General features: G+C 41.5%; 1 protein-coding gene and 1 long non-coding RNA gene across 8 annotated transcripts in view; one reads left to right on the forward strand and one right to left on the reverse strand.

Annotated features, from left to right (window-relative positions):
* The window catches only part of WWOX (WW domain containing oxidoreductase), a 1,758,901-nt gene that overhangs the window by 894,240 nt on the left and 848,036 nt on the right, over positions 1 to 16,625 (reverse strand). The window contains exon 10 of one of the 7 annotated variants that reach the window (XM_063945381.1): positions 11,934 to 12,083. The exons of the other annotated variants lie outside the window; for them this stretch is intronic. Within the exon in view, the coding sequence (XP_063801451.1) occupies positions 12,042 to 12,083 (42 nt within the window). The 3' untranslated portion in view covers positions 11,934 to 12,041. Of the gene's footprint in view, positions 1 to 11,933; positions 12,084 to 16,625 lie in introns of those variants that run through there. 7 annotated transcript variants of the gene reach the window in all.
* Positions 1,932 to 13,501, forward strand: LOC134969432 (uncharacterized). Its single transcript, XR_010189478.1, has 2 exons — positions 1,932 to 2,113; positions 13,284 to 13,501. It is a non-coding gene; the product is annotated as an uncharacterized LOC134969432 (long non-coding RNA).

A 16,625-nucleotide genomic window follows, 5' to 3' on the forward strand; every position in this document is an offset into this window, starting at 1 on the left:
TTCGTTACCATGTAGATTCTATGATTTTTTTAAGCTAAGGTAATAATGGCCAACGATTCCCCTACCCATTAATAGTCGCTAGTTTTAAACCAGCGTTGAGCCATCTATGCTGAGTGCTGTGCATGCACAAGCCTACAACATCGGCCGATCGTCACCGATGTTCCTATACATCGGGATACCGCCTTTGAAAGTGCAGCATCTGTGGCCTCTCATCAATGGCGGGAGGGAAAAAACACTTCCTGTTAGCTACAGATCATTGATGGTTGCAAAACCATCGATGGTTGATGTACATCCCCAAACCAAAGCATGCCTATAGTTGAAATCTTCCCATAAATTAGTGGTTTGAAAAGAGATTATAATTAATTATATAATTTCTTTTAATATGTTTATGGTACTGTCTACATATTATATTACACAACTGTAAAAACAAAATGTACTGTAACACTATGGGCGGGATGCACTAAGCATCACATCTGCATTGCAGTACATCCTGCCACTTACTGCGGATCTACTAATCACATATGTACTTACATATGCGATAAGTATCGCAAAGGACAGCTCTCCTGATAATAGCTGTCCTTTGCAATCACTGGAGTTCAGTGTTTAGTACCCAGAAGTCCCTCTGCGGATGCGCAGAGTGACGCGGTGGCTATTGGGGGTGCTGGGAGGATCCGATTGGCATCCAAGCTTAGAAAATGCCACCAAAATCTGAAAACAGCCGTGTTCAGGGTTTTGCCCACATTTTCCCTTGAGTACATCCCACCCTATAAATACTAGTTAATTGGGGAAAGAATGTAAAATAATAGCACAACATGATTAAAACAATACATTAGTTAGTAGTACAAATTGGGGAATACAGTATTTATAAAATTTGGTGCATAAATAACAAAACAAAAACCTATTGGAAATGAACAGACTTTGTGTTAACTGCACTAGAAAATTACAGATCAGTTGCTATGGGTTACAGCTGGCATTTAGGAGCACCCGTTTTCATTAATGTCCTTCATTATTTGAAATCACAGGGAGACACCCAGGACAACTTGGTAATCTATTTTTGGTAGCAACATGTAAAGAACATAAAGTCCGCAGAGAGTAATAATGTCACCTGAAGTTGTACAGTAAATACTCCTTTTAATGCACATTATTTGCAGGTAAATTGCCTGTGATAGTTTGCGGTAATGAAAATAATTTGAATTTAGCAGCTTATGTTTCTAAAATCAAGTATACTTCCTCATATTGCATCTTGACTGCAATTTACAAGTTAAACACAGCACAAAGACTATTTTTCAATGAAGCGTCCACACTTCTGATATTTGTAGAAATGTACTGTGACCTATATGTTCACTTCAATCCAGCTTTTAAGTTGTAATGTTAACTGAACCATAGGGCTTCACATTGTATTTGACCTGACCTGACCAGTAGCAAGCTACTAAGCTGACAACTGCAAGATTAATGAGCAAGTGTGAGCCAAGAGGACTCCACCTCAAAGAAATCTTTGTGTCAACAAAAAAATGGCATGGCAATATACAGCTTTAGACAAGTAGGAGTTTATTTAAAAAAATGGATTCCCCAGTTAGATACCAGCACTGATAATGTCCAACGTCGTAATGTCTCATCGTTGAGCTTATGAATCAATGAGTTTAATAAAGAAAAAATAATAAAGTATAATTTACATTAACAGGACCTGCTATTGCTATTGCAAGTGCATTGGGGCCTAACTTGTCCTAAGCCCCCTCATTTGTACATATTGTAGCTTCAGGCTGTATCATCATTGCTCTGAGCCAATCCAGTTATCTTACCCATTGACTGCTTTATCCCATGGTGTGAACTAGTGGCGGCTCCAGAGGAGGGGCTGCAGGTCAGTTAAAATTTCAAATAGGGGAGCCATACCAACTGTCACCAACTGCCATTTCAAACTGACTCACTGGCAGTTGGTGTGGCTTCCCTATCTGAATTTTGAACCAAGCTGCAGCCCCACCTCTTGAGCCGTCCCTGGTGGGAACATTGGGAAATATACCATGGTGGCAATGTTGGAAGATATACTGTATTCATTTCAACACCACTCGTGTGTGGCACTGAGTTTTTTGAAGACGGCCTGACATGGTTTTTAATGGTATGTGGCCGCACCCCATGACCTTGACTACTCCCACACACTGTCTCGATTCCCCATCTTCAAAAGTTGGGAGGTACGATTTGCACTGTAGCAAAATATAATAGACAAGCCAAGGGTAGCTTATCACTGTCTAGAACCCTCCTGTAGAAATAAAATGTACTGTTAAAATCTGAAGAAAAGCTGCTGCAAGGCACAAGCACTTGTACTTGCTCCCCGATGAATAGCTGTACATTTTTCCATAGCAAGTCATATATGTACTTGCAACATAGACTGAGTATAATTTGTAGAATCAGGGGTATACCCATCTGTCCCACTTTTAGCAGGACAGTCCTTCTACTCAGGGCCTTCAGTGTCCTGCAGGGGGAGCACTCTTACCGCTACTCTGCATAGAAGTATGTACGCAACAGAGAATATTGTCCTGACAGTTATTGCTAAAGTCACATTTGCAATGTACAATGTAATGAAATATAAACATCCGCATCCGTTGCTTAAGCCTTTAATGCGGACATTCCCAACCTCGGTCTTCATGGCACATTAACAGTCCAGGTTTTAGTGATATCCAGGCTAAAGCACCGGTGACTTAATGAGCACATCAGTTATTTTGATTTAACCATGTGTGCTGAAGCATGGTTATCAGTAAAACCTGCCCTGTCAGTGTGGCTTGAGCCTGGACCGGGGTTGGGAATGTCTGCTTTAATGAGGATGATAAAATGGGAATACGGTGTCCAACAGTAGTCCAAATGGCATTATCCTGTAAATTATAAAAATAAAAGGCCGTAACATGATATAAAGCCGCAACAGTATCCTGGATGGGTCAATATGCGTTCAGCAAATCAGAAGCAGCAAGATTGCGCTGGTAACATTTATCTTCTTCATTGTGATTCATTGCACAACCCTGTAGTGTATGCACTATAATGCCTCCTAAATGGCATATCTGGGGATGCACTGATGTTGGATTATGACCACATTCTTATTTTCCCCATTTCCTCTTCCCACCACCCCATGTATGCATGAGAGTAAAAGTGTACCCACAATATAAGTTATATATTGTATTGGCATCAGATATACAAAAAGTGGTGTAGCATACACAGCCTATTGTTTGTAGAGTTTATTTTCTGTAATCTAATCTCTACGGGCATTTTACCAAACCTACAGTAACCGCAATATGCACTAAATACATAATCTGCTCACCATAGAATCCTTCTCCAAATGGTAACAAATTGTTTGCTTTGTCGGATTACAACCCCCCCCCCCCCCCCCCCCCCCTTCCCCAGCCTTCTTCTTCTTCACAGCATTGTTTTATTGGCCTAGTCAATTAAATTGACTTCAGTAACCGCTGAAACAGATCACTGGAAACCAAAGGGATACTTTCCAAAAACAGTAATTGATATTCCTGCAGAAATCTTTATTAATTGGGTGTGCAGCTATCCATTATTTCCTGTTTATAAGACAATTTCGATTGAAATATTCAATGCTTGGCTTCTATGACAGTCAAGGGAAAGCTCTATTAACAGAAAAGATAGAAAAATAAAATTCCCTCTCCCAAATGGCAGAGATCCTTTCAAAGGCCTGTCTTATGTGTTCTGTAACTGAGAACGTTGTTTTCGCAAGACTGAAAGTTTATCCAGAGGATTCCATTAAAACCACAGGACTTAGACTTTGAAAACTGTATATTATTCAGAAAAAAATAAACCAAACCCCAAATGGAATTCTTACTACACCCACTGTTTTGGAACAACAAGGTGACCCTTACCCAAAGATCCTGACAAACTACTTGCAAGAGCCTGTTAGGAATATTTTTCAATATTTTTTTTTCTCCTCTGGATTTTTTTAGATTCTCTCTGAAAGATCCAAAACCAGGTTCAGTATCAAATAACAAAAAAAAGTGCTTTATTCATTACATTTGTGTTTTATGTTTTAATGTGGTATACAGTACAACAGTAATCTCTTTGTTCTTGCTTTCTGAGAATGCACACTAGTGGGAAGACATTCCTTTAACTTAAAACAGGATACGCGAAAGTACTAAGGACAGTTTTACAATATGCATGCGGAATATTTAAATTCTCTCCTTCTGCTTAACGATAGGCACTTAATTATTTAACAACGAGGCAACCAGCAGGCAGGGATGAATTTGTAAGTTAAGAGGAAAGGGTGGAAGGTTTAAATGGAAAAATTACACTGCACTCCTCTTCTGTGAAAGACCCAAACTTGTTCCATTTTAAAGGAGGCTACAGACATAATAAAGTACGTGTCATTATGGATGGCAGCAACTAAGGGACGCTGGGACAGGTTGCTTTAGCTGGGCATACATGGTCAGATAAAATGCCTGTCAGACTAACAGGCATTTTATCGAACAGCTTCACACCCATCCGATATCATGGGCATATACTGTGAGATCTCTCAATGTATGGCCACACGATATCTGGGTTCCTTTCCTGGGAAGGAGACATTTCCACGTTCCTCCCTTGTGAGGGAACAGGGGAATGTCTGTTGGTAGGTCATGGCTCAATGCGGCCTACTTCACACTGCCCAATATCGCATTGGGTGGGCATGCTAGATGATCCGGAATATCCAATCAATATTTTCAGATCGCCGTGCAAATACACTGTACAGTTAAATGGGCGATCCACCAATATCGGCCGCATCGGGCAGATAATTGTCTAGTGTATGTCTAGCATTACTCTGTTCCTTATTTTATTTGTTGCCCCTGGTAACACTCCCATCGTTAAGTTATCTTTTGGAGTCCCAGCAAAACCCCCACTGCTATGCAGTCAGCTTAATGCAGCCGGCAAGGAGCTCCTGCAGAATGCGCAACCATAGCTGCTGGCCGCATATGCATAATTCAGCTTTGACCCGGAAAGGGATCTTATGAAACCTCTCTGGCTTCTGACTTCCCTTTATAGGCAAAGTTTTTTGTCGTTTGTTAAATTGACAAACATAAATTGATAAACATCTATGGGGAAGGCAATATGCAGCAAAGAACCAGAGAAGTCTCTGATGTCTGCGCAGGATAGCCATTTATAAATGAAGAAAAGTTGACAAAAGTGATATCTTGTGTACACATAGTAGAAAAGGCTTTTGTCAACTTTAGACATAGACCCTTCATGGGAACCACATTCTATGTATCATTCACAGGCATACAGTATACGCACGAAGTTTATACTGTAGGTATTTGTACTTAGGTTATTTTATTCTATGTAGTGTATGCTTGTGCTTTCCTCATTTTCTATGGTACAAGACAGAGGGCAGATTCGGAAGCCGATCAGAGCTGAGCAAATAAAAGTTACAAAGGTAGACTGTCTGCATTTAACCACCTGACTCAATACTATCAATTTACAAAAGATAACATTTTGGCAAGATGTGATTACATCTAACCCCCCTCACTTACAAATGTCACAAATTAAGGGGGGGATTCAATTCAACGTAATGAACGTAATTTGCCATTCTGGAGTGGCAAGTCGTGTTTATCAACATTGCACATTTTGCCTCACACCCCACAGAGGTGAGCAGGAAAACACGCAATGTCAGTGATATACTGTAACTGGCCGATATGTACCTAGTAATAGACAATATTGCACTGTTTGGTAACCATCAACTCCCTCCAAGGTCCATAAAGCAACTAGTGGTTCCTACTTGGACTTTAAATAGGTTACCAGTGCTTAGATTTGAATACCTCCTATATAAATGATATAACTCAAGGCACTTTACTAAAATCATGAACATAAAACGGAGGATTAGATTTTCAGAAAATACAGAAAACCTTAAAGATAATACAGAGGTAGGGCAGCCATTTTGGGTCATAAAGTCCAGGGATTATTCATCCTACCCACAAAGATAGCAGATAAGGCAGCCATCTTGGACACATGACTTAGGTTACACTGGGTAAAAAAAGGATCTTAATTACCTACTGGTAAATCCTTTTCTCGTAGTCCGTAGTGGATGCTGAGAATCCATTTAGTACCATGGGGTATAGACGGGTCCACTAGGAGCCTTGGGCACTTTAAGAAATTGATAGTATGCGCTGGCTCCTCCCTCTATGCCCCTCTTACCAGACTCAGTCTAGGAAACTGTGCCAGAGGAGACGGACATACTTTGAGAGAAGGATAGATAAGGAAAGTGATGAGAATACGAACCAGCACACAGAACAATAGGAAAGCCAAGCTAACCAAACTTGAAACCTGAACAGCAACAGCTGAACAAACCAGAATACTTAACCAAGTAACAGTGCAGGAAGAACGAAGCACCAGGCGGGCACCCAGTATCCTCTACATACTATGAGAAAAGGATTTACCAGTAGGTAATTAAAATCCTATTTTCTCTTATGTCCTAGAGGATATTGGGAATCCATTTAGTACCATGAGGAAGTACCAAAGCTCCCAAACCGGATGCGAGAGTGCTGAGGTTCCTGCAGAACAGATCGACCAAACTGAGGGTCCTCAGAGGCCAAAGTATCAAACTTGTAAAACGTTGCAAATGTGTTTGAACCTGACCAAGTAGCTGCTCGGCAGAGCTGTAAAGCCGAGACACCCCGGGCAGCCGCCCAAGAAGAACCCACCAACCTAGTAGAGTGGGCCTGTACAGATATTGGAACCGGCAATCCTGCCGGGGAATAAGCATGCTGGATAGTAAGCCTGATCCAGTGTGCAATAGACTGCTTTGAAGCAGGACACCCAATTTTATTGGGATCATAGAGAACGAACAGCGAGTTAGATTTCCTGTGACGACCATCCTCTTTACGTACACCTTCAAGGCCCTCACAAAGACTTTGAAGTAGTAGAGGTGTTCGTAACAGCTGGAACCACTATAGGTTGGTTGATATGAAACGCGGACACCACCTTAGGAAGAAATTGCTGACTAGTTCTGAGTTCAGCTCTGTCCTCATGGAAAATTAAGTAGGGCCTCTTGTGTGACAACGCCCCTAGCTCCAATACACGTCTTGCTGAAGCCAAGGCCAACAGTGTGACGGTCTTCCACGTAAGGTACTTTACGCCAACCTCCTATAACGGTTCAAACCAGTCTGATTGGAGGAACTGCAGCACCAAATTGAGATCCCAAGGTGTCGTGGGAGGCACAAAGGGAGGCTGGATGTTCAGAAAACCTTTCAAAAACATCTAGACCTCAGGGAGAGAAGCCAATTATTTCTGTAAATAAATATACAAGGCCTAAATTTGGAATTTAATGGAGCCTAGGCGTAGGCCCACCTCCACTCCTGACTGCAGAAAAAGCAGGAGACGTCCCAGATGAGATTCCACCGCAGAATATTGTCTGCTCTCACACCAAGAGAGATACTTCTTCCATTTACGGTGATAATGTTTAGACATTACCCCCTTCCTAGCTTGGATCATAGTCGGGATGATTGTCAGGAATCCCTCTTCTGGCTAGAAACAGCCATTCAACTTACATGTCATTAAACGTAGCCGCAGTAAGTCTTGATGAACGGGCCCTGTTGCAGAATATCCTTGCGAAGAGGTAGAGGCCACGGATCTTCGATCAGCATCTCGAGAAGATCTGCAGCAATGAGGATTGCTTGAACCTTTTCCCTTTTTATCCTCTTGAGAATTCCTGGTACCAGAGGAAGTGGAGGAAATATGTACACCAGCTGGTAGACCCACAAAGTTGTCAGAGCATCTACCGCCACTGCTTGTGGGTCTCTCGACCTGGAACAATACCGCTTGAGCCTCTTATTGAGTCAAGAGGCCATCATGTCGATCTGTGGATATCCCCACCGATGTGTCAACCACTGGAACACCTCCGGGTGGAGATCCCACTTCCCCTGGTGCAGGTCATGTCTGCTGAGGAAGTCTGCTTCCCAGTTGTCTACTCCCAGAATGAAGACCGCAGACAACGCAGTGGCATGTTTTTCCACCCAGAGGAGAAATTTTGACACCATAAAACTACACCCCCTGGGTGACTGCGCCACAACCTCTGAGGCTTGCGTCTGTGGTTAGCAGAATCCAATTCTGAATCCCGAACCTCTGACCCTCGACGAGGTGAGAAGTCTGTAGCCACCGTAAAAGGGAGATTCTGGCTCTTGGTGACAGACGGATCCTCTGGTGCATGTGAAGATGCGATCCAGACCATTTGTCCAACAGATGCAGCTGGAAGGGCCTCACATGAAACCTTCCATGTTAAAGCCTCGTAAGAGGCCACCATTTACCCCAGAAGGCAAATGCACAGATGCACCGAGATCTGGATTTGTAACTGGTAGTGGTAGTCCTGCAGTTCAAACCGTAGATAAGCCTGATGAGGCGGTCAGAACGGAATATAAAGGTACGCATCCTTGATATCCAGAGACACTGTGAATTCTCCCTCCTCCAGACCTGAGAACACCACTCTCAGAGACTCCATCTTGAATTTGAACACTCGTAAGTACGGGTTCAACGACTTGAGGTTCAAAATCGGTCTTACCGAACCGTACGGTTTTGGTACTTCAAACAAGTTGGAATAATATCCCAGGTTTTGCAGACGAGATGGAACTGGAACAATGATCTGAGTCTGTACCAGTTTTTGAATGGCGTCCTGTAAGGTTATACTTGCCTCTTATGAAACTGGTAAGCCTGATTTGAAGAATCTGTGGGGTGGGAGCTAATGAAACTCCAGTCTGTAGCCCTAGGAAAAAAGATCTATGACCCTCGCATGAACCTGTCCAGATGTGACTGAATATTTTTAGTTGGGCTCCCACCTGCCAGTCTTCCAGGCATCGCAGTCCACCGTCACACTGAAGGCTATGAGGATGCAGAGCCTGAGCTCTTTTCCTGTGAACTGGCAGTTGCTGGTTTGCGTGGTTTACCTCTAGCGCCTCTGGTGGCTGTAGAAGAACCTCTGGTTTTGCCCTTAAACTCGGCAGTCCAAAAGGACTGTAGATTAGGTCCTGCGTAGGCCTTCCTGGCTGGGGGAGCTGCAGAAGGAAGATACGTGGACTTACCCGCGGTAGCTTTGGCGAACCATTTGTCTAGTTCATCTCCAAATAAGGCCTCTCCTGTGAAGGGTAGGCCTTCCATACCTTTCCTGGAGTCCGTGTCAGCAGTCCACTGGCGTAGCCATAAGCCTCTGCGTGCTGACACTGCCATAGCAGTGGTGCGTGCTTTAAGCAATCCTATTTCTTTTATGGCTTCCACCATAAAATTTGCAGAGTCCTGTATATGCTGAAGGAGTAAAATAATCTCCCCCTGAAGCAAGGTACCTAACCCCTCAATTAGGTAACCCGACCATTTGGCGATGGCCATAGTAATCCACCCATATGCTATAGTGGGTCTCTGGGCCACCCCAGCAGCTGTATGCAAAGGCTGTACCGGGACAGGCAATACAACTTTCCGGGACAGCATAGATACTGATGCATCCACTATCAGTGGATTTTCCCATTTCTTCCTATCCTCAAGAGGAAAGGGAAATGATGATATCAACCTTTTAGGGATTTGAAATTTCCTATCAGGATTAATCCACGGTTCTTCAAAAAGGGTATTTAGTTCCTTTGACACAGGAAAAGTGGCTGAGGATTTCTTTTTTTATATTAAAATAACATTCCTCAGTCTCCTCTGTAACCTTACCAGAGATCTGTAGAACTTCTCTGATAGCTTCTATGAGAGCCTCTATTCCCTGTGACAGAGTAGCCTTCCCCACCTCTGAGTCCACTTCCCCCTCCTCCATGTCTGACCCCTTCTCATCAGAGTCAGACGGCAGGATATTGGCCAAAGGACGTTTTGCGGACAAATGGTAGGGGACTGAGACGCTGGTTTGGGTACTGAGTCTCTGTTCCTAAACTCAGTCATCGATTTTCTTAAGTATTGTGTCTCTTTCTCATTGTGGGACAATGTAGTAGGAATATTGGAAATCATTCCCCTAATGTAATCCAGCCAAGATGGCTCCGCCCCACTAGCCTGGGAGGGTGTACTGCACTGAGTACACTGTAGTGAACCCCCTGGAGAATAGGAACACTGTGCCTTAGATGAAACACACTCTTTGTGCCTGACATATGGTATAGTGACAGCATACACACAGTAAAAGGTTAAATGCACAATTAACCCACAAAGAGCCCTTCAAGAGAGACACAGAGATAGCCTGGAGCCAGCACACAGTGCCCTTATTGCTAATGCCAAGCTTAGCCCGGTCGCAGACTAAGTACCCAGATCGGGGACTAAGTACTCTAGTAAGCGCTCCCCCCGGCTATGACCCTCTGGTACCACTGAGGTAATCTGGAGTCTTTCCGGAGGAGCTGCGCGTCCCTGACAGTCAGCGTCTGTGTCCACTGCAGAGGGAAAATGGCGCTGGTGAGCTGCTGGATCCGCACATAGTGAAGCCCCGATTTTGTATACTTGCTGAGGTAATTTTAGTGCTTAAAATGGAGTCAGTCGCCTTTTAAGTCTGTAATGCCAGTCTGGGTACTGTGTACACCCGTAGTGTACTGAGACTAAATTCGCTCCCTCAGAAGCGGTGCGTCCGCACTTTGTACTGAGCCTGGAGACCCCGACGCCCCCGTTGAAGCCGTGTGTCTCCGTACCCTCATGTCGCCATAATAGCCGGCGACCCGCTAATTGGGACGCCGGCTTAGTACTCACCACTCTTCTATCTTCTGGCTCTGTTAGGGGTGGTGGTGTGCTGCGGGAATGTGCGCTTGCTGTGATGGGGAGTGCGAACAGTTCCCTCAGGGGCTAGTTTCCTGTCAGCGGGGAATGGGACCATTAACCATTCAAGAGGTTGGGCCGTTCCCCCCCCCCCCCCCCACTAAGTCCCACGAAGAAGGCAGGCTGGTGCCATCCAGTCCTGCCTGAAAATAACAAACAGATAAAATAAATGCAGAAAACTGTTCAGGAGCTTCCAACGACGTTACCGTCTCCGCCGGTCACATTTTCTAAACTGAGTCTGGTAGGAGGGGCACAGAGGGAGGAGCCAGCGCACACTATCAATTTCTTAAAGTGCCCAAGGCTCCTAGTGGACCCGTCTATACCCCATGGTACTAAATGGATTCCCAGTATCCTCCAGGACGTAAGTAATAGGCAATGCCTGGAAGAGATTACACATAATGGGGAGCTACAGAATACTAAATACAGATGCAGAGTCCTTACAAAATCATCAGATCCATGCATTATTCATCCTACCAATGAGAGAACCAGGTGAGGCAGCCATCTTGGGTGCACTACATGATGTAGGCTACTATATGTGAGATAAGCAATATATGGATGTGAGACATAAATGGGTACCAGGTGAGACAGCCAGTTGTGTCAAACTATATAGGTTACAGTATGAGGTAAGTCAAGTCCTAGTATATAGATTTAACATACAATACAGTACTGTATAGTGTTTCTATAACCTGAACCACTAATAATATCTAACACACATACTGTATAATGTGCTGCCTTGCAGGATACTATGATATATACAAAGTTTATTGAAATAGTAACAGAAACAAAACATGAAAAAAAAGAAAAAGATTGATGAATTACCACTTAATAAATACACCAAGATTTAATATAGTTTACAGAATAAAGAATACAAAAAAAACCCTTCAAAGAGGGTAAAGAAATACAGACCAGTAGACTATAATAAGTCACAATACAGGTCCAGAAATTAGTTTCAGGTTACAAATGTTGCAAGCTAACATGTATTTTAAATCTTTTTAACAACCTAATAAATTAAGAGGCATACGGCCATGTATCTAATGACAAAATAAACTCTGGATTGGTTTAAACTGTTTATTGTTAAATTAGTGTGACACCTAAAGTGAATATTTTATATTACAGTGAGTAGGAGCCATTTTAAGGGCAAACCACTGTCATGTGATCAGAAATGCTGAATAATATTTTAAGTGCCACATAAATTAAAACTATTACTATTTTTCGTATTGCCATAAAGCCAAGAAAAACACCTTTTTTAAATACATATTTACTGTATATTATTTCTTCTCTGCAGAAATAGGTTTGTCATGATTTCATCATATAATATATTTTGTAATGATGAGTGAATGGCAGTGATCCTTAAAAAAAAAAAAAAAAAATACATAATTACTAATTCTGATTTAAACCGAATAAAAATAATAATTATAATTAGAAAGGTAATATAGTACAGCAACCCTTTTTATTTTTTGGCTTTTCAGGAAGTACTAGAGAAAAAAACCTGAACTTTTAATAAGTGATCCCAATATAAACTCACAAAACAAATAAAAAATAATAATAATATAAATAATAATAATAATACGTATTATTATTATCATCATCATCATCATCATCATCATATTTTAAGTATAAGTAGTCAACACAAATATTTAAAATAAATAATGACTTTGTAACAGGCAATTAAACCTCTAAACACAAAGTAATAGCCATATCAATTAGAACTTACAATACCCTAAAAAAACAAAAAAAAACAAAAAACACAGTTTGTGTTCTTAGCCTATTTCTTAACATGTATTTTATGCCTCCATATTTTTTTAGATGTATTTATTCAAGTGCATTTATTTAATAAGAAGAGCTACATGGTTTGAAACCGGCTCTTTAAAAATGTATGAGTGTAATATAGAAATATTAGAAGGATAAACAGCGCGAGAGGGACAAACAGATTAGGAGGGTGCAGGGAACTATCTGTCTGGATCTGGTGATTAAACGGCACAAAAGTTGAAACTGGATTCTGGAGAACAAAGAGGTGTCTCTGGAGTGAAGCAGCTTAATTACGCAGGTTAAAGTATTAAGATTAATGTGATGAGCCCTGGCAGCTTACCTTTATTTTTTAAGTGGAATAGAGCTCATTGCTTTTTCTGTTGCAAGACATACAGGCATTCACAAACCATGATAACCTCATGAATCATACTGTGCCCTGCACTTAATGAAGTCAGGAACACAATGTATCATTAACATACAAGGCTTTGCTGCTCTGGTCCTTAGGAAGAGTCTTATGTTTTTGTACTTTCCTCTTCTACTAGAACCAACAAGAAAATGTTTTGCAATCAGTCCTGGATTTACATTATTTGCTTCCCAACCAAAGTTACTGTGTTCTTATCACCATCATACTAACTCCCAGCAGCGTCATTTCCACTGCCACCCACTGGTATAAAAAATAAAAAGGTATAAAAGAAAAGGAAGGAAAGAAAAAAAAAGAAAACTGATGCATTCCTTAATTAATGGTAATGTGCTATGTAAATAATCATTTTTATCTAAACATTTTTTTTTTATTATTTCAGCACACAAAATAACAAAATGGCTAAGCACGATCTACAAAGAAGCAAAAAAGAAAGGGGTTGAAGATGAAACGCGTCGGAATGAGTCCAAATGAGTAGACACCATTATTCACAACATTACAGATGAAGTAGTAGTCCTGGCATCTCCGTGTCCTGTTGGAGAACTGTTGGCTATTATTTAAATGTTGTCAATTAATGAAATTCTGGTATACATTTCTAAATTGTTGTTGATACTTTTCAGATGTTTGCTCTATTACAGTAGTTCCCAAATTGTGAACCTGGGCACCCTGGGCTGCCACAAAGCTTTTACATGGGTGCCTCAGGTTGGTGGTCCAGGACCAAATCAAATCATTTATGGTCAAAGTGATAAATGCAAAACCAGTGCTAGTGTCTGCCAATCATAAAACATGTGGACAATGAGAAGCACAACTGTACACCACCACATAACCGAACCTAAGGATGACAGGTAGCCACATGTTACTTAGGGGTCTATTTACTGAGCCTTGGATGGAGATAAAGCGGTCGGAGATAAAGTACCAGCCAATCGGCTCCTAACTGTCATTTTTCAAACCCTACCTGTGACATGGCAGTCAGGAGTTGATTGGCTGGTCACTTATCTCCGTCCGCTTTATCTCCATCCAAATCTTAGTAAATAGACCCCTGAATTTTATATTTTTTTCCAATATAGCAATAATATACTTTTATTCTAGGGGTGCTGTGAAAAAAATGCTGATATTCTAGGGTGCTGTGATTCAAGAAAGTTTGTAAACCACTGCACTATGGAGTGCATCCTTCATCTCATTTAGAAGTGTAAATTACAAGGATAAGGTCAAGAGCTGATTTAGGACCATATGAAAAAAGTGGGCTGAGTGTTTGTATGTAGAACACTCAAAGGGCTAGATGCATCATCGCTTGGAAAGTGATAAAATGGAGAGTGAAAAGGTGACAGCCAATCAGCTCCTAACTGCCATTTTTCAAACACAGTCTGTGACATGTCAGGTAGGACCTGATTGGCTGGTACTTTTTCACTCTCCACTTTATCACTTTCGATGCGATGATGCATCTAGCCAAAAATGTGACTTCTAATGTGCTTAAAATATAGTTACCATTACATCAATGAGACAGGGAAAGGCTTACAACAAATATTAACAGACACATTTGCCATGTCTATGGATATTAACAGATGTACATGTTTAAATTCCAATGTAACCCAGCTCATACATAGATATAAGGTCACATAACTCTAAAATAAACAAAATACTCAGAGGGGGGGGGGGGGGGGGGGGATTCAACTGCACTTGCCGGGGTGCTTGAACTTCGGCAACAGCATTGTGTCTCGCACCCCTCACCAGGCAAAAATCCCAAATTTGTACAACATTGCTTGCTACCATATGGGGTAGTGAGCTGATTTGTGCAAGTTTCTGATTCAGCTGGGCAGATGTCTTCACTTGCAATTGAATTCCTCCATGGTTGGGAAGTTATTGCTATGAAATAAGGATGTAGAAAGACACTTTGGAATCCACTCATACAGATTGATGTCAGACCAAAAAGCTTGATACTTTGAGAGGGACAGAGAGAGTTGGGAAATATATTATAATTCACTATAGGATAGATATATATATATATATATATATATATATATCTACATACATATATCTACATACATATATACACATTTGAAGCAAATCAAATTTTGTCCAGAACAGACTATATTATATTGCAGAGATGCCAAGTTCCGGATATACCAACTTTGAGTTTTGCTTCACCGTTCAGCAGAATGGGGATTTCAGAATGTATTATTAAAGTATACATTTCTAGGAACACAATGGTTAATGAAATCTGCTGTGTGGTGTGGTTGGGGTATCACTCAGGGGCATATTAAGAGAGGAGTGCAGTCTCCAACCAGGCCCCCTAATCTCTTTCTTAGCAGCAGCTGGGCATCATAGTCAGCGTCACTCTGAGTCACGGCGCAGGGCACCAGTAGACTCTAGAGCGGTGCTAGAGTCTACTGCAAATGTGCAGGACTTCGGGAAAATGGTGCAACAGTCATTTTCCAGGTTATTCCCGTTCTGCGCATGTGCAAAACTCTGCCACACTATTTTCCTGGTGATTTTGCAGGGCTGCTATAGTGACGCCTGACTTAGGAGAGGTGAGTACTGAAGAAATGGGTGCAGCGTTTGTGCTGTGGGCCTCCCTGGACACGATAAGCCCCTATGCACTGCACAAATGATAAATGCACAACTGGTATCACTGGCAATTCCGGGTGGAACAATTATAATAGAGGGAATTCCACACAGAGCACCTAAGGCCAAATTCCGACAGAGAAACATGAAAATATCCCAAAGCTAATGTGGAAGAAGCAGAATTACCGCCATTTCCCCTTATATCCCGATATACCATTATTTAGAATACATTTGCCTTATGCATTTGGAAGTAATGGTATCAATACTCTTATATACCAAGATACATAAACTGAAATGATAATCCCATAATCCCATTTTTGAGAAAGGCCATTGAAGGACCGAAACGCGTTATTTGGAGGAGAAGTCAGGGGTATGCTTTGGAGCTGGAGACTTTAAGCTGATATACACAGTGCGGTGGTGCTGGGCTATTCAGTCTAGGACCCCAGCTATCTTCTTGAGCTAGCCCACCGCACCTATGGACTATGGTGAGAGACTGTCTCCATCTAAGGAGAATATAAGCACCAAGGCACTTTCATCAAGGCACTCAGCTCCTATCTACCTCACTCAAAATTGCTTATTTTGCACGTTTAATTTGCTTATTTTTGCACATTATATGTTTTAACCTGGTATATGTATATTTGTTTTAATAAAATGTCGTGCTTGTGTATATAAAATAATGCACATGGTGGTTCAATGATCCAGTACTATTAAGTACAATATACATCTATGAATATTATGTGCCAGGGGTCCCATATATTGTAAAGACATTTTTTCTCATACCATTGAAGATTTGTGTTTATCTTCCCCATATTGGACCCAGGCAGCACTATTTTCATTACTGCGCTCACCTGAAAATACTCACTTTTGTTCAATCCCATAACCCCAGCAAGAATACTAACTGTGGGACACAAAAATGTATTTGTTATAACATTATCCAAACAAAGCCGGGTAATCTAAACATTAGAAACTTATGCCACAATATAGCATTATACAACGCCGATTCCGAATGTTGAAGATCGAGGCTTTATAAAAAATCAAATATATTTCTACATGCAGATATTAACCTCCAGTTCCGAGATCACATTATAAGGTGTTTGATATGCTGATTGTTAGAGAATAATCTACAGTTTCAAGGCTCGATTTAAAAAAATTCAAACAGTCA

Source organism: Pseudophryne corroboree, chromosome 11 (assembly GCF_028390025.1).
Source record: "Pseudophryne corroboree isolate aPseCor3 chromosome 11, aPseCor3.hap2, whole genome shotgun sequence".
Classification (NCBI taxonomy): domain Eukaryota; kingdom Metazoa; phylum Chordata; class Amphibia; order Anura; family Myobatrachidae; genus Pseudophryne; species Pseudophryne corroboree.